The following is a 26,765-nucleotide window of genomic DNA, read 5'->3' on the forward strand; positions in this document are numbered from 1 at the left end:
AGTGAGAATTTTGTTCTTTGGTAACAATCTGGACTTAACTTGGTGTAATTAATAGATTTTAGTCTTTATTGTCATTGTACATCTGCAACAAATTTGGATGCAGTCCTATCAGTGCAAACATCAGAAAAAAGGCCCTCTTAAAATCACTATAAAAATATATAAAAAGAGACAGAAAATTATAAAAGAAAGAAAGTAAAGACACAAAAACACAAACCTACTACACATACAAGACATTCACGATTTATTCTTAATTCTCAAGTAGCGCTTTAAGAGCAGTTATGGCTTCTGGATAGCTGGATAGTCTGTTTGCTCGTGTTTTAATTGCCCTGAAACGTCTGCCCGAGGGCAGAAGTTTAAACAGAGTGTCCAAAATGAGATTCTGCTTTGTGATTTGTTTTGTTGCTAATCTTTTAGGTCTGTGCTGTGTCTTGATTAGTGCCAAGTTCTGCTCTGCTTGTGTTGTCTTTTTTAACATCTCGGCCAGAGTAAATCTGGCATTTAACCCATATACAATCAAGCGTTTTATTAATTTGCACTGTCTCCTTCTTAAATAAACTGAATTGAGTTGAATAGTATGCTCTGGGATTTTTTTGAGGCAGCGAGAACTGCAAAGCAGTTAATCATGTCATCGGTAAGGTTTCTTGTCTTTATTGCATGAACCATCTTGAGCCATGTGCAATATGCTGCTGCTTACATTTCTATCCTATAATTTGGAGTCAAGACAAGGAGGCCTTCCTATCCAAACAGATACACTGCTGTTTCACAACTCTATTGCTATTTCCCTGCATGAAAGGGTAAACAGAACCGAAGCAAGAAAGGAATGTAGTATATGTTTTTATATGTATGTGTTACACGCTCTAGGCCTTGCACAACAAGCTTTGACTGGGCCTCCATGCAGCCTTCGCTGTCTGAGCGGCAGGAAAAGCTCGAGGCAACACGGCAGCTCAGAGCGGATGCTCCGTATCGGGCAGTTTTCTTAAAATCGTCTGACATGTGCCGTCTCTGTTTGTCTGTTTCAGTTGCCTTTCTGGGAGACATTGCTCTGGATGAGGAGGACCTACGATCGTTCAAAGTGGACAGAATCATCGATTTGGCTCAGAGAACCGTCCAAATCGTTAATCACACAGACACAGGTAACCACTGCTTTAAAGATCACAATTTGAGGGGACAATCCCTTGTTCGAGCACTGAAGCAAAGTGTTTTGGATTGGCACTCTAGATTAGAGTTGCAATGATTAATCAAGCAGTTGTCATCTATAAAATTATTTAAATGTAACTTTTAAGGGTACTTGCATTTAACCTGATACCCATGTGTTTCATAACAAAATGTTCAGGACAAACTCAGCTTTCTGTATAATGGGGCCTCAATGTGTCTTAGAGCAATGCGTAAAGAGATAATTCGACACTAAAGCTGACAAGTTGAGTTGAGAATGCTACCTCCAAAGCCACAGAAGACGTTATACTATGACTGTTTTCACAGGCTGAGTACTTCCCCTAATGACTAGTAAACTGACATTAACATTTTGTTTATTTGGTATCTGAGAACGGCAGGCAACAGACAGGTATGAGTAGAGCTGCAAAGAATAATCAATGCATCGATTAGTTGTCAACCATTAAATGAATCACCAATTATTTTGATAATTGACTAATTGATTTGAGTAATTTTTTAAATGGAAAAATTCTCTGATGTCAGCTTCTTTAATGTGAATATTGTTCTAGTTTCTTCTCTCCTCTGTGACAGTAAACTGAATATCATTGAGTTGTGGACCAAACAAGACATTTGAGGACTTCAGCTTTTAGGAAACACTGTCATTTTATAGACCAAACAACTAATTGATTAATTGAAAAAAATAATCGAATATGAAAATAATTGCTAGTTGCAGCCCTAATTTTAATGAAATAAAATCTGCTATGAACATGGTTCACACATTGCGTTTCTCCTGAGGAATAATTCTAAAAAAGAACATTTCACTCTCTAACACGACTGTCAAACCACTCAGATCCTCTCCAGCTGAGAGTTGGCAGCAGCACCTGTCGGGGAGCAGTTTTTGTGTTTTTGATGAGCTCTCTTTAAATGTTTATGCCTACAATTGTCCTGTTATCACTACGCCTCGCTACACCTGTATCATCATGTTCGACAAGAATTGCAAGGCTTTGTCAGCTTAATAGTTGCTCTTAAAATAAAAAGTAGTATTTAGGCAACAGCCGTGAGTCAGCAGGGACCAATGGGCTTCACAATCCTATAAACTGTAGGTGAGCTCGTACCAACAAGAATGTGCACGTTGCTGTTTGTTTGAACAGCGTCAGTTCGCTGTTTTTTTTTTTTTTTTTACTCGAGGTAATGAGCATGCTGAGGAAAAGAAACATTTAGAAATTAATTTTGACTCTCAAAATAGCCAGTGGGTATGATTTGATTTATGGACTCAATAGGGACACCTGAGGCAGTGAGTAAAGAGGAGATTCATGGATCAGGACTACAACAGACTCAGATTCAATAGATTCAGTATCCATATTTGTCAACTTTAGCAGGTTAGTCACTGTGCATCCAATTGTTGTGTAGTGGAAAGGATACTCTAACTTCAACTCACTGGACTATGAACCTGAACACAGCATCTGTATGTAGCGCTGCAACTAACAATATTTTCAAAGTCGATTTATCGATTAGTTGTTTGGTCTATCAAATGGTGAAATAATGTGGATCAGTGTTTCCCAAAGTCCAAAATGATGTCGTCAAATGTCTTGTTTTATCCACAACTCAAAGATAGAAAATATATTCACATTTTACAAGCTGACATCAGAGATTTTTGAGTTTGTTTTCATAAAAAATGACTCAAAATGATAACTCGATTATCAAAATAGTTGGTAGTAGGTAGTCAATTTTATAGTTGACCACTAATCGATTAATCTTTGTAGCTCTGGCTGTATGGTTAACCTTCTACTCTACATGTGTGGTGGTATTTCTCCGCCTAGTCTATATCGACAAGGTTCCACTTCCGGGATTGCTCCATTGCCGCCGGAAACTCCGCCGGATGTCCTTTATTCGGCCGGATGTCCGTTACCTTCCTCTTTCTTTGTGTTGTAATTTTAAACTCTGGTGGATTTGTGAGGACTATGGTTAACTGCTCCTCAGATCTCTGCAGGGTAAATCCAGACAGCTAGCTAGACTATCTGTCCAATCTGAGTTTTCTGTTGCACGACTAAAACAACCTTTGAACGTACACGTTCCACCAAAACAAGTTCCTTCCAGGGACTGTTTTTGCAGCGGCACTGTCCGGCCCAAGACGATTGTGAGTAGTTTGAAGAAATGCCAATAAACCAGAGCAAGTTTTCATCCCATCCCGGAATGCTGTGTGGACTCGCCAGACCCTCCTCCGCAGTGACTACTCTTTGCCTGATCCCAACTCTAATCCGTATTATTTCTCAGCCCTTGTTGTCTGCCGTGCACAAATCAAAGAGCAGGGACATTTGGTTGAGGAAAAAACACGATCAGAACTACAAGTAATACAACCTTTGCCCTAAAAACCTCCCTTCCGTGGCTTATCATATTATTGTAATTAACACATCCTCCACGAGTTTTGCCTCCCCAGCACTCTTTCTTATCAGTTAACCGAGCACATTTGGCTGTTATCAGACTCTTCCTCAACACATGCACAAGTGTACGTGCTAATTGATCCCGCCAGGCTGCTAAGATTTACTCTTTCAGGCTAAAACTCGACAGAACACATTGTTCCAGCCAATAACAAAATAAACAGTGCAAACTCTAGCTTGCATGTTACTCAAATATAGTTAAAAAATGATGAGGGCTCGTAGACCCACGGCTTCAAGAATTGTTGTGGAAAAACTATCCATGTGCAGGATGTACTCAAACCAGATGTACTTGTCTTTGTTTCTACAGTGATATTTATACTAGAAAGAACAACTTTATTGTAAGACGGACATGTTTCAGCCTTGAGCAGTGTCATCCAGGTTCTGTCTCACAATAAAATTGTTCTTTATAGTAAACTACAAGTGTTGCTGGAGTTTTGGCATACTCAGACTATTTCTCTTTTTTGAAGTAGGGGAAGTTGTGCCAGAAATCCCTACTCTATTGTTTTCTGCAGCGGTCACGTAAAACTCCTCATTGCATAGAGGTCAACGTGTTAATTAGTTGTTTTAATAAACGTTAAATTAATCATTTATTAACTCCTGAACCAGGGACAGGCATCGATGCACCATGGGGAGTTCTGCAGGTCTTCATTAAAGTGAAACACTGACAGATTTATCCCAAATGTGAGAAACGCAGTGCTGTTATGTGGAAAGAAAACCTGCAGTGTCTAGGGTTGGGTACCGAAACCCGGTTCCACTATAGAACCGGTTCCTACACAAACGGTAGTATTCGGACCGGATTAGAAAAGCAAATTTCAGTTCCTCATTTCGGTTCCGACTGAAATATTTTCTTTTTTCTTTCTCCCTTTTACGGCGAGTGGCACACGTGCCCGCTCGCGGTGTGAAGCTCATGTCCGCGCTATTCCCCCGACGTGCACTCTACAATCACAGCTGCTGATAGACGGCGTTTTGTACACGCTCCAAAACGGACGTAAAAATATCACACTTTCTCTGTAGTCTACCGTTAGCAAGCTATCGTAAATGCAGGCTACTTTTAAAATGCCATATTTTCCCTCTGGGCTCACCAAAACGGACGTAAAAGCATATTAACCATTGACTGCACGTGATCTCTAGTAAACATATTACACTTGCTCTGCTAGTCTATCGTTCAGGACAAGACCCTGTAGCCTGGTGGTGGGGGAGGCGGGACAGAATCCCCAAATTGTCTGCCCTTTCAAACTCATACCTGTGTGTCCAGGCCTCTTGGACACCATCTGAGAGAGTTTTCTCCTGTGTAGGACATGCCATAAGTCAGGAGAGGTGTGTTTCTTGCCAGAGAAGGCAAATATGGTCATTTTTCTGCAAAAGAACTGCTAAAGTTTGAAGCTGGTTGGCATACCAACTTAACAACATTTATTTTGTTGTTACTTGTTAATAGTGTAACTGTTATTTGTTAAATTATTATAGTTATGTGTTAGGTATTGTAATTTCCCCTTGCGCAATTAATAAAGTATACATTATTATTATTATTAGGTGACTTAGGTTTACTTATTATATATTGAAGTACTTTAAATCATTTTCAATTTAAAAAAAAAATCCATAAAAGAGCCTTTCTTTGATGTCAGTTTTTCAAGAATTGGTTTAGGAATCGGAAGCACATGAATGCTATCTATCCATAAATGTTTTAGTCAAATGAAGAAAAAATAGAAGGAACAATATTAAGGTAAAACACCACATTATATAAATGTTAATGGTATGGCTTAAAATCTTCTTTCTTTCTAACACACCCACTAAATTCCTGCACTGTGTGAACTGTATCAAAGGTCAGTGGTCTGGCTCAACGGATGTATACGTTGCTGGCATAAAGTCTGACACGCACCGGATGTTTCTTCCCATCTCGCTATCTCCGCAATCGGAGCTTATGCTTCATTCATGTGGTGTCGGAATAATTGGAAAAACGAGTTCCCGACTGGTAAAATTTACCTGAATGACCCCCTCAAGTTTGAACAACTTTGAAAGTCGGCAAAGTTTTTGCTACACGACTTTCCGAGTTCACTTCATTTTAACGCAGTAACATGGCGGACTAAAGTAAATGTTGGGTTAAAGGTGCAGTAGGTAAGACTAACTAACTAACTAAAACTAACCTTCTGTCATATTTTCTGAAACTGACCCTATGTTCCAGTAGAACTACATGAAGCAGGTCATTACACTACAGCCTGTAGTGTGATTTGCAAAAATCCACCACTCCCTGTTTAGATGCACCAATCAGGGCCGGGGGGACTGAGAAGTCCCTCCCCCACATTGTTCACATTGTTTGGCTAAGTCCTGGATCTTCACAATCCTACCTACAGCACCTTTTAATGATAAGAAACTTCTTAATTCAAGTATTGCTCATTACGTTTTTGCTCACATATCATTTGTAATAGTTATATAGTGTATAAGTAAGGGTTAATCCCCGACAAGGTGTCCATTGTCAGGTAATAACATTTTCTGTAAAATGGTTTTATATCTAATGGAGTTATATATGTTATATATATTTGCTATATTTTCAGTCACATTACGCCTGTACAGCAGCATAATGAAGTACAGTAGGGAGATTGTGCTGTATGTGCTTCATATATGGATGTTTCTTATTATAATCAGCACGTTTAGTGGGAGCTTAGTCTCCATGGTTACTCTGCATTTATGTGCATTTGAGTGACATTAAAACAGTGAAATTAATTTGGAAGAAGAAAGAAATCGGCTTCAATAAAATCCATTTGTGCAAATGTTGCTTGAACAAATGTCTCTTCAAGGGAGTAAATGTAATTTCCTAAATGAGAAATAATAATTAGAACGTCTGAATGACATCAAACCCTGAATAATGTCCTGTAGTTTGTAGGATTAAAAGAAAAGTCTCTTTTGTCCCCCAAGGAACTATTCTTGGGGAAAACATATTTGCTCTTCATGCAAATGTTGGAGAAACATTTGCTCCGTCAGACTCAGAAATGTCATTTATGTTGTTGTTGTTGTTGTCTTTATTTGAACTCTTCAGGGTCAACCAACCAGAGTAGCCAAAACAGGCAAGGTTCACGCCGCAGGAAACGGGCGGCCACCTCCAGACCTGAGCGCGTTTGGCCTGAAGGGGTTATTCCCTATGTCATCAGTGGAAACTTTAGTGGTAAGTGACAACGATTTACTCATTCTCTTTAAAGTGGCTAAATGTTACTTTCAGTTTGTGTTGATTTCAGCGGCCCCTTTGGACAAAAGCGGTATTGTTTTTACCACACTTATTGTCGTAAAGGTCTAGGAATTAGCGTTACGGGGAGGTCATATAGTCGGGATGAATGTTTTACTCAGACAGATACATACTTTCATTCATTCATTTACAATAAGAGAATACGTTACAGATGCATTGTTGCATTTCAAGTGTTGCATACGGTAACTTAGCCTACTTTGGATATATAGTGAGCTAAACCGGGTATCGCTCTCACTGTGTTATGAGCCAAAGCATTAAGAGTTTGTTGTAGCAACCAATGTAATAATAACTAAGATTCATATAGCGCATTTCATGAAACCCAAGGACGCTTTACACAGTTAACGTTACAGGGGGACAAGGGAAAAGAAAATAGCAGGCAAACACGGGCTGAAAGGAATAAAACGTCCGCGCTAAATGGAAGGGGGACGTCATTTAATGTCGGCTACTGACGTACAACCACATTGCGCAAGTTATTTTATGAATGAAATAGACATATTAGTAATACAGGTGTACCTGAGGGCCAGTTCGGGGGCCTTTTTGAATCATTTACAATCCCGTAATTGTCTCCATCTGTTGAAAGCCCGACCGAGTGTGATAGTGCGTTCCATTTGTACTCGGAGCTTGGATTTTCCGAGGTCAAAGTCGGAAAAAACGCCCCCTGACCTCGGATTTCTGAGCAACCTCACAGTAGCCTGAGTTCAAAATCCAACATGGCTGCTCCGTGCATCAACAGTTGTGAAAGCTGTAGTAACACAAAGTTATTAGCACTTCTGTCTTATTTGTGTCTAACTAAATCAGTCGTAAACACACAGTCCTGTCCAACTTCTATCTGTGGACATGTTGCTACGCTGTTTGTATGCACTAAAACAGCGTAATGCGATGTTATAAACTGGTATTGCTAACAATGGCTAACCTGGCTAGAGCTAATGAAAACAATGAAAATCTGACTTATAAATGGAACGCATTCAACCTGGGTGTGACGTCATTCCCAGCTCCGGCTTCTGAGTTCCGAGTTAAATGGAACGCACTATAACTCGGGTTTCGCCCATCGTCTTTCACTTTTCCTTTTAGCTTTTAATTGTTCTTTGTTTAATGTCCTTCTTTTCTGTGATGGCCCTGCCCCAGTTTCAGCCATAACTACAACTGATAACTTCTAAAAGAAAATTAAAACACAATTAGGCCTATATAAAGAAATCTCCTGCTACCTTTTACCTGCATACTCACTAACATAGGCTTTTCCAGTGTTCAGCTGAAATCTGTGACCCGTCAGAATGTGTGCTCTGTAGCGCCGTCTACCTGCCGTAAATCATTTTGTAACTAAAAAATCAGACCCGGGCAGAGGCATTATATAAAAATAGCATTCTTTTCTTTCACAAGTTATGTACATGGTGTAATGTGTATGTAAAGTATCGAGGCTAGAACTGTAACAATTCTACGGAGCCCCCCTGGGGTCAGCTGAGGAAAGAAAACTAAACTGTGTGCACAGAATAAAAATCTGTTCACTAGATTTTATAAACTGTTCGCGCGGATTCATAATCTGTGCCCTCGGTTTTATAAACGTGAGCAAAGTTAGAAAGATATTCACAGATTCGAACTTCCGGGATCAATTACTCTATAGCATATTGGTATTAAATCACAAACGACGCATCTTTCCTAACGTAGTAAGGTTAACAACGAGCTACAAACTCATTTTCATCAAAACAAGCCGTCCTCCGACCTGGAGAGATAACATTGGTCTCTACGAGCAGCTGGCAGTGAGACGGCAGTAAGACGAGCGCTTAGGGACTGTCTACAAACTACAAACACAAAAACAGACACAAAAATATTTATTAATTTAGTGATTAAATAAGGTAGTGTCTCCAAACTTTCCTCAATTATAACTTGTCTCCTGCTAGTTGTACTACAGCACTTTACTTTAAAAAATAAGTTTGGAGACCCTACGTTATTTAATCATTAAATTAATAAATATTTTTGTGTCGGTGTTGTAGTTTATAGACGGTCCCTAAGCACTAGTAGAGCCCAATGTTATTTCTCCAGGTTGGAGGACGGCTCTTTTTGATGAAAATGAGTTTGTAGCTCGTTGTTAACCTTACTATGATACATCTTGTGGTTATATTGCTGTTATGTGACCCAGATAATGTAATAACACAAGTAAACCACGCCTCTTTATTATCATATAACGTTTTTTTTCTTAAATGAACATAAAACTGATAATTACCACCAGTCATACAGTCAAAAAGTTCTTATGATAATTGTTCAAAAAGCAAAATAAGCAGTGCAGCTTTTACATGATAAATACAAGATTATGAAAAAGTAATGGTTTACATTATAATGTTGCATGACTTCATTTCCAGTAACTCTCTATGTAACTCTGTTTCCAGCTGTTTCTATTCTCTCTCCTCTTTCTATAAAATGTGTGTGAGTGTGTTTCTGTCAGCTCCACTGATCTCATCCTCTCTGTCGTCCTATTCAGGCAGCCAGCGGGCGATATTCCGCCAAGCCATGCGCCACTGGGAGAAGCACACCTGCGTGACTTTCATTGAGAGGACGCAGGAGGAGAGCTATATTGTCTTCACCTACCGACCATGTGGGTGAGTGGCTCGTGTTTCTAGCTCCCACGTGATGGAACTGAATGCTCAGCCTCTGCTCTGCTGAGCCGCCGTTATCTTTCGCCTAATTATTTAGCGCCTAAGTACTTTTCCTTGCTTTCCTGCTCGGCAGCCTTGTCACCATTGTTCATCCTCTCTGATCATAGTCTCTGTGTGAGTTGTTATTTCAGCCCCCTACCAGTCCTAAAAGAGCTGGCTGTTCAGTGGCCAGGAACGCTTTCCTGTGCCTCATCTTCACACTGCCATCAGTCACTGAACACTTGCGTCAAACATGGTGTACAGAATTGCTTTCAAGAGAGAGATTTACTCCATAACCCTGAGTATGTGTACATGCACACCAATATTCCACTATTATTCCAAATGTGACAATATTCCGAATTTGATACGGGTCATGTATACAGCATATTCCGTTTGGATATTCCGAATAAGGCCTTTTTCCAGATATAGTATTTTCCAATTAAAGCTTTAGTGTGTAACTTTTTTTATATAAATGAACGTCCGTTACATTCAAGTCGTTGCCAAATGAGTTGCTACAAAGCTAATTAAGACTATCAGCTCCACACAACTCTCTCTGGATTTCTCAGTATGGCTATGTTCAGAAGATTGTGGCGTCCGGCGACTTTCTAGCGCAGGAAAATCTAGCGAAGATAATGACCTCTTCTGAAGAGTCCATCATGTTATTTGAATCCTCCGTGTCCTCCTTGGTTACAAGCAGTGTGGAGGAGGGGTGGGGGTGGTGTGGTAATCACGCTTGTGTCATGTGGATGCAGCGACAGTGTTGTTGTCATTACTTTGAATTCCTCATGGGGGGAAGACAGAAACTACACACTATAGCTTTAATGCCGACCTTACACCAAAGGACTTTTCAAGCGATTCCACTGTTGTGGACACATTTTCCAAAATCAGAGTCTTGCTAGAGTTGGGAAGCTCTCCCGTTGTCTCAATCGCTTGGTGTAAGGTGGTCTTAAAACTCAGTATAAGCTGTCATAAGTCAGTCTTTCCCGTCTTGGCGTTCCGACAAAATCAAACACGTTTGATATTAGCGTAAGTTTCAAGTCTTGGTAGTAAAGTTAATTCAAAATCTTGCAAACTGTGACCCTGCAAGATCTTTGCAAAATATTCTAGTCTGTGACTAAAACCTCAGTGACATTATGACAGATTGTCTTTAGATGTGAGATGGAGTCTTTTCAAAATCTTTTCAGAGTCTTCTAGTGTATGGTAGGCATAAAAAATGTGGGATATGCCAATACTTTTCGGGTTTTAGAAGCATTCTCTGGACGTGCATACAGCACATTCAGAATCTGCGTCTCAATCAGGGTTTTTACTGCAGTTTGTGACAGTTTACGGCCTCTTGCCGTTTACAGGTCAGCTCTGTGCGTTGCTATGGTTGTTGTACACAAACCAAGCAGCCAACCGTTTGCAGGGCTGTGGTAGAGATGCATGGCCAAAAGAAAAAAAGGAGAAGCACAGCTACTTTTAAACATTATAAAAGACTTTGATATCAACAGGTTTTTGAACATGCACAAACATTCCAACGCCGACCCAGTTTAGTGGGTCGATATTGTCTTTTTTTGGAATAAGGGCAATACTGGAATATTATGTGTATGTAAACGTACTGTAGTCACTGAAGTTCGGCTCAGTGTTTCTTGTGAAACAGATACTCAGGGGAAGTGCTGGTTGTGGCTCTTGTTGTTGCTTAGCGACTATTAACAACCTGTTTGGACGTGCAGGGCTCTTTTTATTAAATGATTAAATCTTTTTTAAATTAAAGCACTTGGAACCTGGCCCTGGTGGAACCTATTCATTTGAGATTTTTGAGGGAAAAGAGGCCTGTTGGGAGACATTAGAGAGGATCCCAGCAGAAACACAAACCTAAAAATGTTCCCATGTTTGAACCTCGCACAGACTTAAACCATTATTTCATTACACACAGTGTACCTCTCCCACTGATATGTATCATTCAACACAAACAGCTTAACAGAAAGCGGATGCAGCTCATGAAGCTGAGCTATTTTTCCAGCCAACTGTTGATAGCCATTTTTAGTTTGGTAACTGGCCTCTGGAGCCACAGTGTAGCAGCCCTTGGTAATCTAAAAGAATGGCAGAGAGTCTCTAACTGGTGCAGATTTTCTTTTAATCACTGAAGTCATCTTAGAACCGTGAAAACTGAAGCAAACACAAAGAAGAAGAAGAAGAAGAAGAAGAAGAGAAGTTTCCACATTACAACATCTGCATTTACAATAAAATCTATACATTTAACTCATAGTCAAATCAAACACACCTCGCTCCACTTCCCTGTGCTGCTAGCTTGATGGACTAGTGCACACAGCTTTCCGGGATGGGAGAAAAATGTGCTCTGGTTTATTGGCATTTCTTTAAACCAATCACAATCGTCTTGGGCAGTGCTAAGCACCAGACGGAGCCACGGTGTCGCTGCAAAATAGCCTCGGGAAGGAACTTGTTGTGGTGGAACATGTGTACTTTCAAAAGTAGTTTTAGTCGTGCAACAGAAAACTCAGATTGGACAGATAATCTAGCTAGCTGTCTGGATTTACCCTGCAGAGATCTGGGGAGCAGTTAACCATAGTCCTCAGAAATCCACTGGAGTTTAGAATGCCAACACAAAGAAACAGGAAGGTAACGGACATCCGGCCGGAAAAAAGGACATCCAGTGAAATTTCCGGCGGTAACGGAGCAATCCCGGAAGTGGAACATCGTGGATATAGACTAACTCACACGTAACCGGCTCTGGAGATGAGAGAAAGAAAAAAGAAAGTGGATGTAGCTCATGAAGTTGAGCTGTTTTTTTTTTCTTCAGCCAACTGTTGATAGCCATTTTTAGTTTGGTAACTGGCCTCTGGAGCAACAGGGATGACATTATCCACAGCGGTTAGCAGTGGGAACGCTCAGCTCTGCTGCATATTCAGCAGGCCCCCATCTGCCCTGTGCAAAGTTCAAGGCGTATCTCAGGAGAGCCTGGCCTGGCTCACAGTAATTAGAGAGCGGCTGTCTGGCCCACAGGGCCGTGATGTGTGCGCCCATCCACTCAGACTCCCACACTGAACCTTTCATGTCACGCTGAGACGGAGCGCTGCAGCCAGCCAGCTCCCACCATCCCTCTCAGCACTTGCTTTGGCAGACGGATGAATGAATGTCGCTGCTGTGTGTGTGGATGACGGGGTCGCCTCGTACAGCTCTCCTGTAAAATGGACCAGAGGTTGTTGAGATAATGTTGCTCTCATTACGAGCTCCGTTATATATGCACAGAGCATGTTAATATAGGAGCGAGGAAAGAGCCAGAGACACATTCCTTCTTCTCTCCTGGGGAACATAATTTTTTTTGGCCTCTCTGTAGTTTCCACTTGCTTGTTAGTGTTTTTTTTTAATTTGCAAAAGCATAGAGTTTTTTTGGTTTTTTTTTTTTGCATTTAGTGTGAAACATTTCCACAGCATATAGCTTAGCTACTGTGTGTGACCACTTTATTGACATGAGTGATACCGATCTGAAAATTGTCCATTTCAAAAGTACATACATACCGACACAAGGAAGTAAAATAAAATTAAAGAGAACTATGACTAGTTAGGGTAGTCTTTTCCCTACAACATAATAATGATAACATAATGATCTGTGAAAACAAAAGCAGTCCTATGGGGCATTACATAGTGAATCCATTTTTTTCCTTCCCAGTGTGCATAAAATTGCTCCAATTTATGATTGACAAATGCTGTTATCTTTTCCATATTTCAAATGTTTATTGTGACGTTCATCCATCCATTGGAGCGAAACGAGGAAATCATGTGAGGAGAGAGGAAACAAGTGTTTTTAGAGGGATGAGGCGTCCTTTCTTCTGAAGCATCACGTGAATTCGTCAGCTGTATGGGCGGAGTTAGCAACCGGTTTCAGCTGCTTTTGTGTATCCTTGCTCATAGCTCCTCCCTCCTCCATCCTCCATCCTAGCTCCTCCGGGCAGGAATAACAACTTTGAGACGGAGACAGAGCAGCAAGGAGATATCAAATAAGAGACTTAAGAAGCAGCCATGCTAGTGGTTTGCATGTTGGTAGTCTATATCGACGATGCTTAATTTCTGGGATTGTTCATGTGCCGCCGGAAATGTTGGCATTCTAAACTCTGGTTGATTTACGAAGACTATGGTTAACTGCTCCTCAGATCTCTGCAGGGTAAATCCAGACAGCTAGCTAGACTATCTGTCCAATCTGAGTTTTTTCTTTCACGACTAAAATAACTTTTGAACGAGCACATGTTGCACCAAAACAATTCCTTCCCGAGGCAATCTTGCAGAGGCACCGTCATTGTGTCCGGCGCGTATTGCCGCCAAGACGATTGTGATTGGTTTAAAGAAATGCCAATAAACCAGAGCATGTTTTTCTCCCAATCTGGAATGCTGTGTGGACTAGCTAGACCCTCCTCTGCAGCGCTTTGGAGGTAGGTCTGGCGATGCGAGACTTGCATGTTGGTTACCACAGTTCCTCGAACATATAGGAGGATTCCTATCATAGTGGGATTTCTGAGAGGGTGTATTAACATATCTAATCAGGGTACATTTCCAATAATATCTTCCCATGAATGTCCATGTTTATCCATCCTTCTTCCTAAGACTTTTTTTCTAATGTATGTAGTTGAGTGTGTTTTAGGATTTATATTTTGGCTTTGTTAACACTGCCTCTCTGTGTGTCTGGCTGCTGATTCACAGATGCTGCTCCTATGTGGGTCGTCGTGGAGGGGGCCCTCAGGCCATATCCATTGGGAAAAACTGCGACAAGTTTGGCATAGTGGTGCACGAGTTGGGTCATGTGATTGGATTCTGGCACGAACATACGCGGCCCGACCGAGATGAACATGTCAGCATTATCAGGGACAACATTCAACCAGGTAGGAGTCCAGGTCTTAGCGATCCCTAAGCAATAATGTTGGAAAAGATGCAGTAAAAGAGACAAAATAATAAAAGTAACAAACATTTGTACACACAGAAAGTCTGGGCTAAGATGGTAAAAACAGAAAAAAACACACCAAGGGTGGGATACGCTCATCCTCAACCTTCAAGTGTTTATAGAACTGGTCAACGGCATATAAACAGCTGATCGTGACAGTCAGTATCCAGGCCAGCTTTTCAAACTTGTATCTGTGAAATATCAAAAGTTGAAACATCCTAAAATGCTTAAAAATATCACTGTAATATATCGCCTGTGTCTTGTATCTGTAGCCTCATTATCCGAAAGAGTAAAAGCGTATTCCCCTTTGACATAAAATGCATACATACATAAGGTTGGACATTATGACTCATCTTCATATTTCAACTGTGCTTTTTTCATTCCACAGGACAAGAGTATAACTTCTTGAAGATGGAGCCGGGGGAGGTGGACTCTTTGGGAGAAGTCTATGACTTTGACAGTATCATGCACTATGCCAGGAATACGTTCTCCAGGTAGGACCCAAGCCAAGTTGCACTCTTTTCCCCCTCAGACATGAAAACTAGTCTTAGATCACGTCAGACGAAGCTGCTTTCATAGACTGTAAATATAATGGACGAAGCTTCCGGGCCTGAAAAGTGCAGCCAATGCTGAAGAGCCTCAAACCTGCTTTCAATTTAATTTCCAGCAGGGGGCGACTCTACTGGCTCCCAAAAAGAAGTCTGTTTCTATAGAAGTCAATAAGCAAGTGACCCTACTTTTCACTTATTACCTCAGTAAACATTTTCATAATGAGTTTATGGTCTCAATCGCTAGTTTCAAGTCTTCTTCAACATAGCATGATGTTCATTTGGTAAATTATTGCCCCATTTATTTTAAAGTAGACGACAAAGCAAGGGAAGCTTTAGGACCTGTCATTTAGGACAGAGGCTTAGCAATGCTAACCATGCTAACACTGTGTACATTAAAATAAACCTGAACTTGTTTTTGGGTGTTGTCCATGTTTTTATCTTAAACCTTGACCCTCTCACTGTGATTTTTTTTTTTTACTACATCAAAGTTAATTGGAACATTTTGGTCGCCTAAAAATGTCTTGTTCAACGTTCTGCCAACCAAGCTAGCTAGATATCGCTAGCGCTAGCTTATAACTTAAGAGAAAGTTAGCAGATTTTCTGTTCAGCTCTACATGCAGATGAATGGCGCCAGTACCCAGAGAACCGCGTTTACAGCTTGCTTCAGAAGAGTTCAAAATCAGCAATTTTCCATCTTAAGTGTTTAGCTTTACGCAGCGCCATTGAAACGGTTGCAAAAAACTAGATGGCTACAGCCGTATTGACAAACTCAAGGCTTCAAAACGGCAGCCCACAAACCAATGGGTGACGTCACTGCTGCTACATCTACTAGTTTTACAGTCTATCTTTATTTTCCATTTCTGCTCTCAGTTTTATGAGTATATGGATCTGTAATGCACCAGGTCTGTGTCGCTGGGCTGCTGCTGAGTAATGTGGCAGGATTCCTAAAGAGAACAATGGAACTTAATTCTCCCCAATAATAAATTGCTAGCATGTAGCCTGAGGACACTGAGTTTAGAAAAGGCTCACTGTTCTTTGAATGTCTGTCTTGGAACTGAATTGTTTCCTCACTGTTTGAGTTCAAGTCCACAGAGATAGAAACTGGTTTCTTGGGAGAAGGTGGGTCTTTAGTTGATATTTATAAAGTAGCTCTTACACAAAGCTTCTTTTTTGAGCCAAGGACTCTCCTCCTTTTTTCTTACAGTTTTTTACGATCGCTATGACAGTTTTTTTAATACTTTTAACAACTTTCCTAAACTCTTAACACAGTTAACACAACATCCATCTGTGTAGGCTATACAACTAACACATTTCTTGTTGATTTGACACAAAATGCATACAGTTAACACAAATTTAATATGCTTGAACTTCTTTTACACACAAGCTCCACCAAGACCAAAACAACGGATTTTTACTGACCAATTTACAAATGCTTTCACACTGTATGTCAGAACAGATAACATCATGTTCTAAACCTAACTTATAGGCTAAAGTCAAAGTGAACAGCTGTTCATATTGTAAATTGAAACCCAAATATATCTCCTGGATTTTGTTCCATTGCTACTGAGAAACAGCTGATTGAAGTTATGCAAATAGATCGATCACAGCTGATTGACATCTAGGAAACACACTCAGGTGTTGAGGTTCTTTCAATCGCATGACCAGATGTTACTGTAGTACATACAGTAAAAGAGGACCTATTTGGGCTGATTTTGTCTGGAAAAGGAACAATAAAGATGAACACAAAGAAAGTAAGAAAAATTGCTGCAAGAGGGAGAGGAAGACGAGTACTAGGACAATTCTGTCTCTGTCTTCTTTTTTTCATACAGTAAGCCGTACATTCTGTAAAGCTACTCTGAGATGGGTCATTCATTTTTTGTATTGAATTTCTGCATTAAAAGAAACAAAATGCATGCATTTACTAAACCCAACAAAACAAAAATGTAGGGAGGCTTCAAGAGAAACTGCAGTGTAAAACACAATCTATGATCGATACAATATACTATTGTCTATTGTATAAGGGCAGACCTGACACATATCAAATAATGTAGTTTCTATAATTCCATGTGATGTTAGTGTTTTGTATGACATTGTGCTATGATTGACTAAATGTTCCTGTTGGAAGAGAACATGTGTTAGTGTTTTGGAAGAATTATTTGATTTTGAGACATTTTGCATTGTTTTGGTGGACATAGTGTATTGTGTTAGTGAATTATTGTATTTTGAAAATTAGTGTTAGAGTTTAGTTTACAATGTGTGATTTTGAGAATGAAATGAACTGTTCTGTCAATTGTGTGTTGTAGGTGTGTTGGTGCGTTAAGAGTTTAGGAAAGTTGTTAAAAGTATTGAAAGAATTGTCATAGCGATCGGAAAAAACTGTAACAATTGCTTAAGGGAGACTGAAAGGAGCACTAATGTGATTTATGTAATATTTGGACAAGATGCAATTGCTTGTTGTAGCAAGACTGACTGTGTCTGGTTTAGAGCGGCAACGATTAGTTGATTAGTCGATCGCTAGAAAACTAATGGCTAACTTTTCTATTTTTTAAGATTATTTTTTGGCCATTTTTAGTTCTTTATTCAACAGGACAGCTGAAGACATGAAAGGGGAGAGAGAGGGGGAACAACATGCAGCAAAGGGCCGCAGGTCGGAGTCGAATCCGGTCCCGCTGCATCGAGGAGTAAACCTCTATATATGGGCGACCGCTCTACCAACTGAGCTCTCCAGGCACCCATGGCAAACTATTTTGATAATCGATAGCTTGTTAAAGTAATTTTTCATGCAAAAATGGCAAATTATGTTTTCAGCCTCTCAATTTCGAAGGTTTCCGGCTCCTTTTCTGTTTTATATCATATTAAAGAGAATATCTTTGGGTTTTGGACTGACAAAACAAGATATTTAAAGACGTCACCTTGGACGTTGCGAAACTGGGATGGACATTTTTCACTGTCACCAAAAATTCCTCTATGCAGGAAAAACCCTGTACCAGAGCAATCTATAGCAGATGGATGTTGATTTCTGTATAATGAATGCACAGCTCCTTCCTACAGGCTGTTCAAATTAAGGTTCCTCTGTTCGGTTCCTGCTGCGTTTGCAGCAGCTCCAGTAAAGCAGCATCAGTCCGAGGGCTGAGCTAGCCCAGCAACAGTAGCCTTGCTTAATCATGACAAAATGTGCGCCACTTTCAGGGCTTTGTGAAGCTTCTTGTAAAAGTGTTGCTTTCACACCATGAACCACCTCATTATGCTCCTAAAGGCTCTTTGAAGGGGCTCTAGTGATTAGTTGCATTATTTTCACTCTAGGCTACTGCAGGGACTCACATATTTCTTTCCTATGTCTGCTGCAAAGCCCCTTCATAGCACTCAGGTGTTATAATACATACCTTGCTACTAAATGTCGTCTGCACTCCTAGCACAGTTCAGGCCAACCGCTAATAATGACCTACATATGGTAAGGAATGGAGGAGCAGACATTTTATCGTCTCAATTAATGTTTCCCCTTGTGTTTTCCCCCATATGAAGGAAAAGTTCTGCCAAATGTCTAAAGCTCCCCAGGCTCAGTAAACACATTCACATGACTCTAGATTTGTGCAACGTTAGACTTTGGACAGTTGGTAAATAACCGTGGAGACCCAAATGGAACCAAATTTGGTGTTGACTTAGTTGAATAATTGAAACATGTTGCATCTCTATGCAACATGTTTCCAAAGTCCGGTTTGTAAAAGCAGAAGTGTAAATGTTTCTCACCGGGCTGGGAATGGTTCAAAACATTTTGATATTGGTTGGTTCGATAATGGTTCCTGAACGTTTTCCGATACCAATTTTATAAAATATATAAGTGTATGTAACAAAATGAAATTACAAAAATTATGGTTCCATTTTAAATTTTTCAGCTGCTTTACATGTGACACACACTGTAGTCAAGCAGCTCAAAATACAACAAGCTAATTATTATTTTCATTGTCGATTAATCTGTCGATTATTTTCTCGATTTAATGGATTAGTTGTTTGGTCTTTAAAATATCAGAAAATGGTAAAAAAAAATGTGGATCAGTGTTTCCCAAAGCCCAAGATGACGTCCTCAAAGGTCTTGTTTTGTCCCCAACTCAAAGATATTCAGTTTACTGTAACAATAAAAAATGACTCAAACCGATTATCAAAATAGTTGGCGATTAATTTAATAGTTGACAACTAATCGATTAATCTTTGCAGCTCGAAACAACAAACACACGTGAGCCCCGCTTTTGTACGTGTCATAGAGTTTTTCCTGTGTGACTCTACGCTGTCTAACGTTAGACAGCCAATCGCAAACATTATTAGACCTTGGTACAAGCATGCTGCATGCTTATTGGCTTACTGACGCTGATGAGAGTTCGTTTTTAAACTTTGTTTTTATTTTCAGTTTTAGTTAACATTAGGGCTGGGCAATTTATCGATTTTAAATTGATATCGTGATATAAGACTAGATATGGTCTTAGATTTTGGATATTGTAATATCGTAATATGACATAAGTGTTGTCTTTTCCTGGTTTTACGAGCTGCATTACAGTAAAGTGATGGCATTTTCTGACTGTTCCAGCTGTTCTATTATTTGCCTTTACCCACTTAGTTATTATATACACATTACTGATGATTATTTATCACAAACCTCATTGTGTAAATATTTTGGGAAAGCAATAATTGTCAACCCTACAATATCTTTGCAATATCGATATTGAAGTATTTGGTCAAAAATATCGTGATATTTGATTTTCTCCATATCGCCCAGCCCTAGTTAACATCATGTACAAACGTACATCCAAATCATTTATGTCCATTACAATTTCAATATGTAACCAACATAAACACAAACATTTTCAGGGGCATTTCAGGCATGTGAATAGTCATTGTCAGACAGTCCAGTTATTTGTTGGCATCACTTTTTATGTATTCAATCCAATTTCTCCAGTTCTTGTCATGGATATGTCCTTTTGAGTTTTAGTCGGTACGTCAACTTTTCCATTGAATAAATATCCCGGATGATTTCAAACCAGAGTTCCTTATTTGGGTCCTTATTATTAAAATATGGCAATGAATGACAAGGCATTTTTGGATACTATGGAGGCAAGTCGGTCGGTGCCTAAAAGTATTGAAGTTCAGTACCCAGCCCTATAGTCACACTTACTAAACACTTCATTTTGTCGCCAGCTGACCTCATTCCTAACTCCCTGTCAGATGTTACAGGAAGCTTTTCCAGGAGTGGTGCTGTCATTCAGCACTACACAGGGGTGTTGTGGCATCAGAGGCAAAGATCTTACTAGATAAAAGCCTCATGGCACTCATACTCATCTTAGCCTGCGGTTAATATGAAGTCTTATTTACCAGCTGGGTGACTGAGAAGCCAAAAATAAGACCTCTTGGGAGAAGTTGACTCAGATTCAGCTTCTGAGTCATCATTGTTATTACAAAAGCATTGCTACGCTCACTGCAAATTTGCTTTTTTGACAACCTGTCCACATTAAATCATTTCTGTGACCGTGACAACCAAACTTTACATTGAGTCGTGTAAATATTATGGTTACCTCCTGCTGTCATTGGCAGGATGTGACTTCACTTTTGTGGATGTAAACTGCATGTTGACCCTCACTTCAATTGCATAGATAAACACATTTGGGAACCTTTCAGACAGCTGCAGGTCACTTCAACTATGCAATGTTATATCTATAGCAGCTTTCAGTAAGCCAGAGTGGGTATGATGTGATCTATGGGTGCACGCAGTGCTGGAAGAAGTATTATCTAGATCCTTTACTTAAGTAAAAGTACTAATACCACACTGTAGAAATGCTCTGTTACAAGTAATATTCCTGCAATGAAAATGTTACTTTAGTATTAGTATGTAAGTATCATCAGGAAAATGTACTTAAAGTATTAGAAGTTTAATGCAGAAAAATCCTCACATTTTAGAAACTGGAAACGATCAAAACAGTTCCGTCAAGTGTTCAATCGGCTAATCATTTCAGATGTACTTTAAAAAAAAAAAATTTTAGGCCTTTTAGGCCTTTATTTATATAGGACAGCTGAAGACATGAAAGGGGAGAGAGAGGGAGAATGATAGCAAAGGACTGCAGGGCAGAGTCAAACCCGCGGCCGCTGCATCGAGGAGTAAACCTCTATATATGGGGGCGCGCTCTACCAGGTGAGCTACCTAGGCGCCCAATCTCAGATGTACTTTTAGACCACTATATTGTTGGGTAGTTTAATTTATAATAATACATTGCATTTTATAAACTACATGTGTTTTGCGTGCAGACATCTTAATTTATAAAGTAACTAGTAGGGGTGTGCAAAAAAATGGATTCACATTCATATTGCGATTCAAGCTCTACCGATTCAAAATCAATTCATAGAATTCCAAAAAGCAATTCATATATATACATACATATTTATTTATTTTTCGTTTTGTAATGGCGTGTATACTATTGTCCTGAAATGAGTTTTAGCCATTCCCATAGATGGCGCTGCATTGAATTCACACTGACGCCTGGGCACTCTTGTCATAATCAAAAGAAGAACGAGTGCAGCAGAAGTAGTTTAGTCTGTGCAAACAATGGCAAACCTCACAGAAAGAATTATTCAACCTGCTCCATCCTCATTGAAGGTGAGAGTTTGGGCACATTTTGGCTTTTATAACCTCGAGGGGAAGACGGAACTTGATAGGAATCATGCTATATGCAGGCTTTGAAAAGCGAAAGTTAAGTATTTTGGAAACACCACAAACTTGAGAACTCCCATGGTACGCCATCACCCAGAGATTAACATTAAAGACGTGGACAAACAACAACCTAAAGTACCTAACATGCCAGTCAACCAACGCACTCTCTTTCAATGCTCTAAACTCCCACCGAACTCTGAACGAAAAGCTCTTTTATTTAACAGTTTTATTTTATACTTGAATTAAATGTATTTGAAAGCTGGCCAAAGCTTGGCACGTTGCAGTTTTTAGTTGCAAAAGTTTTTTTTTGTATGAAGACATATAAAGTAATATCAAACTACATTTAATTTGTTGTGTTTCTTTTCATTTAAATTGTGTGTCTACTGCAATCACATGGGAAAAGTAACTACATTTACATACTGAGAATCGTTTTTTTAATCGAGAATCGTTTTTGAATTGAATCTTGAGCCTAAAAATCGATATTGAATCGAATCGTGACATTTTCTGAATCGTGCACCCCTACTAGTAACTAGTAACCTACTAGTAAATTAATGTAGTGGAGTAAAAAGTACAATATTTCGCTCTGAAATGTAGAAAGTAAAGTACAAGTACCTCAAATTTGTACTTAAGTACAGTACTTGAGTAAATGTACTTTCCAGTTACATTCCACCACTGGGCATATGTGAGTCAAAGCAAAAAGCGAGGATATATATATATATTTTCATTTTCTCAACCACCATCTTTCCCATGCCCTGTTACTCTCTCAGTGTAAAGGCCTCTTCCAAAGTCGACTGCCATGCTCTTGTGGCAAACAGATTCTGGTTTGTCTAAATGAAGGCTATGGCTGGGTGTAGGCCAAGGCACAGAAATGCCTGTGTGACCCCGTACATCCAAACTGAATGTCAAGAATGAACGTAACACAGAATGAAATAAAATAAAATATTGCACCATCTTTTGCATATGTTGATTTGGTTACATTTTTTGTTTAGTATTGTACAGGAAAATGAGGGAACGGAGAGGCATAGACGCGTGTACGTTTTGGTACTTAGATTTTTTATTTAAAGCTATATTGCGTCGTTTCTATCGCCCCCGTAAGGAATTCTAAGTGATGACAGCAAAGCTGTCAGAACGTCCACATGATACAAGCCTTCCATGATCGTGCACGCGACCCCACCCATTCTCCACACAGTTGCTAGTAGCCAAGGAGGACACGGAGGATTAAAAAAACATGATGGACTCTTCAGAAAAGCACCGGACGACACAATCTTCTGAACATAGCCATACTGAGAAATCCAGAGAGAGTTTTGTAGAGCTGATAGTCTTAATTAGCTTTGTAGCAACTCATTTGGCAACGGCTTTATATGTAACGGACATTCATTAATATCAAAAAGTTTCGCACTAAAGCTTTAAACCAACTAAAGCATAAACCAAAATACCATGATTTTTCCATTTTAAACCAAAAATGAAAGATTGAAAAAGCCGTTTTTCAGTTTTTTGTTGTCTAAACAAAAAACTAAGTTAAATATCTCTCTCTCTCTCTCTCTCTCTCTCTCTCTCTCTCTCTCTCTCTCTCTCTCTCTCTCTCTCTGTTTTTTGATTTAGACAACCATTTTTATTTTTTTAACGGTATTTCTGTTTATCCTTTCATTGGTTTAAAAGAAAGAACAGATTGTACACGGACCGGCATATAATAACATCTGGTATGAAACTTTATTCTCTTTTATGTATACGGGAACCTGAACAAAGTCCACTGCAGGTTTAAAAAAGAAAAGGAAAAAAAAGTGTTTTTTAGAGGACAGTTTTATCTTATATTGGATTTCAGTCAGCTCAGCACTTAAAAACAGGATATCCATTTAGTTGCTGTCACTCTTAGGTCAAGATTTGGACTAAACCTCATGATCTTCTAAATTAGTGGTATGCACTGCAGCCCGCTGCACAATGCAGCAGCCCTGCCCTGAAGTATGTTTATGTCGGGTAATCCGCCCTGTTCTTTTTTCACTCCGACTCTCGACTCTGTTGCTTTCCTAATTGGTGGAACTGTGTTGATCAGTAAGACTGTTAAGACATGAGAGAGGAATGTCTGACAGAGCTGTATTTTAGCAGACAAGGGGCTCCTGTTAGCTTTTCACAAGTCATTCCAAGCACTTCCTGAGTGCTGATTGGCTGATTCACCTGTGCCAGTGTCTTTCTTTGTAACCCCATTATTAGCCGATGTGTTTGCTCAGTGTTTTACAGTAAATCACCGTGGGAAGCCGGGGCCTCTTGTTGAGAAGATTTCATGGCTTGGTTTGATGTTTTGCTGTGTCTCCTGGGGACAAGCAGGGCTGATCCCCAAGCTTTTTGTCTGGGGTGTGTTACCAGTAACCCGAACCACGACTGTTCCGGCCCCCCTCCTTTTGCTCCAGAGATATTTTTTTTAGCACTGGTGCATGGAGCAATGCCAAGTCAAATAGAGACCTGCCAGTGTGCCCTTTGTGTGCTCTGACACCGGCTGCAGTGGCGTTTTTTCACCGACAGCCAGCATACGGGCTCCTGGAAGCTCACAGACAGACAGACAGACGGGCAGGCAGAGTCTAAACTGTTAGCTCAGGCTGCTCTGTTTGCACATGCCTGGCGTTGATAGGCATGTCACCATGGGAACGGCCAGGGAGCCAGGCCGTTGCTCGCCAATGCTTAGAGAGAAAAATGGTGATGATAAACTAGCAAAGTGTCAAGTGAGACAGCAGTGGGAAAAGAGTTTTCCTGTACTTACTGTTCTGTTCCGCCATCATTGTTATTTTTTAACATACAAAACATACAACTTGCAACATGAACACATCAAATTCCCCCCCAACACCTCCACCCACCACCCATCTCCCAGAACAATAAATCTTGGGCTGAATGGAACCTGGGTCCCTGCAATCAGACATAGGTTATCATGTATCCCAGTCCAAAATTCCTGGACCTTATCACAGAACAACGCCATTTTTAATTTTTTTTTAAAGCTACGTAGATGCTTTACCTAGTCGTAATTTACAGTTCTCATTTTGGACTTTGTTCACGTCCCTTCACAGCTTCTGCAATTTATTTTTTATAATCGCACAGAAGGGTTAAAGCTCTTAGTTTGGGTCCATCTGCAGGACAGACGTGTGTGAAGAATGATGTCATGTTAACCTTGGAAACCGTGTGCGATCCCCGACCTCAAAGGCTGAGGTTTGATAAGTGACCACATCTGTCCATCTGTTGCATATCATCCAGAGACGAGAAGATCTGAAAGAATCAGAAAGTAAACACACCATTGATTTGAAATAATAATTATACTAATAAAACACAGACACACACAGTCATACTTACATTACATTGATATGTTGGTGGTAGATGGAGGAACATATGGTAATTGAGAGCAGAGAAAGTAAGTTAAGTAAAATGTATTTATGGAGCGCTTATCACAGATTAAAAATCACAAAGGGTATACATAAAACATACAAGATGATCCATATTCAAAACACACTACACAATTAAAATGATAAAGTAATGCATACAAAATAAAGCACAGACAGGTCATGCAAAAGCCTGTTTAAAAAGGGTATGTCTTTGACTGATTTTTAAAAGAGTCCACAGGATCAAGAAAGCATAAAGGAGAGTCACAGTGATTCATTTTTGTGTTTTTAAAATAACATCACTGATCTAATGTACCTCATTAACAAGTAACAAGTGATGACGGGTCAAGGGGGAAAGTGTATCAGCCACATCCTGATTGGTTACTGATTAAAAGAGTGTTAGAGGTTTTGTTAATGGTCTTAATGATGTTCATTTTATTGCAGTGCAAGCAGGTGGCTCCAGATCATGATAATAACACTCTTGTGTCCACACAGGTGTGGGCGTGCATGCTCGTGCTGTCCAATTTAACTGGTGACGCATCTCAATACAAACTGTCTATTACAGGCATTGTTTGTTTTACCTGGAAGAAATGTCGGCAGATTTCATTAGAGATACGATACGATACGATACAACTTTATTGTCAGTTAGGGCTGAAATTCTTTTCACATCCCTGGGTAGCTCGTATAAAAAAGAGGACATAGACATACATACAGATCAGAGATGAATAACACCAAAGGACATACATGAAACATTACCACAAGTGACATAAACACCCAAGTAAGGAAACAAAGCATACATGTATAACAGAAAATGACATGAACATACACACAGACAAGGTCTTGGAGACTTGTAACCCTGAATAAATATTGCACTGGATTTAATGTAGCTGGTTTAACAACAGGATAGATTGATGTATGAAAGAGTTTATAAGTCTGATGCGATTGAAAGAAAGTGTCTGTTTGAAGGCATGTGGGTTCTACATCAGAAATCACAAATGTATTTAGACCAGAGATGTACCGATAACGCTTTTCCCTTCCCGATACCGATTCGGATTACCTTGCATGACAGCTGGATTCTCGCGATACACCGAGATCAGACATACACCGAGATCAGACATACACCGAGATCAGACATACACGAACATGTATCTTGTCAGGATACAGATAATCTGCAAACTGCCAAAAAAAAACGCCCGATAATCGTCCAGGGCCAATACTCGGTCTATTCCTAGTTCTGTGTTAACAAACCATCTGGCGCGTCAGGTTACAATTCTGATACCTGAACTTGCATATCAGCCGATAGCGAGTACCGATCTGATACCAGTGCGCTTTAACAGCTGTACACTACTAACCCTGTATGGATGTGATATGATTGCTATCATTGTTGAACTTTCTTCCATTATCTAGTTTGACAGTCAACATAAATTAACTACTTTAAAGTAGTTTTTGGGGGGCTAAATTACATGGAAATGGATCAGTGCATAGACTTGCATACTCACCGATACCTATACTAGAATTTTAGGCAGTATTGGAAATGCCTCCAGTATCGGAACATCTCTAATTTAGACATTTTATAGTAGCAAATGCATACATGTTTGTTCTGAGCTTCCAGGTTCACAACAAAGCTTATCCAAAGGGAATGTGAAAATGAGCCCTCCGTGCCCATCTTGTCTGATTGTTGGTTTTGCTGTATCTTTCTACACAACAGCCAGATTTTGTTTGGCTTAGCCAAGACTGGCAGTACTCCTTTCCATCAATCATGGCATTTAGAAGTCTCAAATC

The 26,765-nt window shown here is 39.8% G+C and overlaps 1 protein-coding gene across 1 annotated transcript in view; it reads left to right on the forward strand.

The window, feature by feature from the left end:
- The window catches only part of bmp1a (bone morphogenetic protein 1a), a 63,898-nt gene that overhangs the window by 16,653 nt on the left and 20,480 nt on the right, over window positions 1-26,765 (forward strand). Inside the window, 5 exon segments of the mRNA XM_078251607.1 lie at window positions 1,020-1,133; window positions 6,619-6,744; window positions 9,296-9,413; window positions 14,145-14,323; window positions 14,771-14,876. Coding sequence (XP_078107733.1) covers window positions 1,020-1,133; window positions 6,619-6,744; window positions 9,296-9,413; window positions 14,145-14,323; window positions 14,771-14,876 — 643 coding nt within the window.

Source organism: Sander vitreus, chromosome 5 (assembly GCF_031162955.1).
Source record: "Sander vitreus isolate 19-12246 chromosome 5, sanVit1, whole genome shotgun sequence".
Lineage (NCBI taxonomy): Eukaryota > Metazoa > Chordata > Actinopteri > Perciformes > Percidae > Sander > Sander vitreus.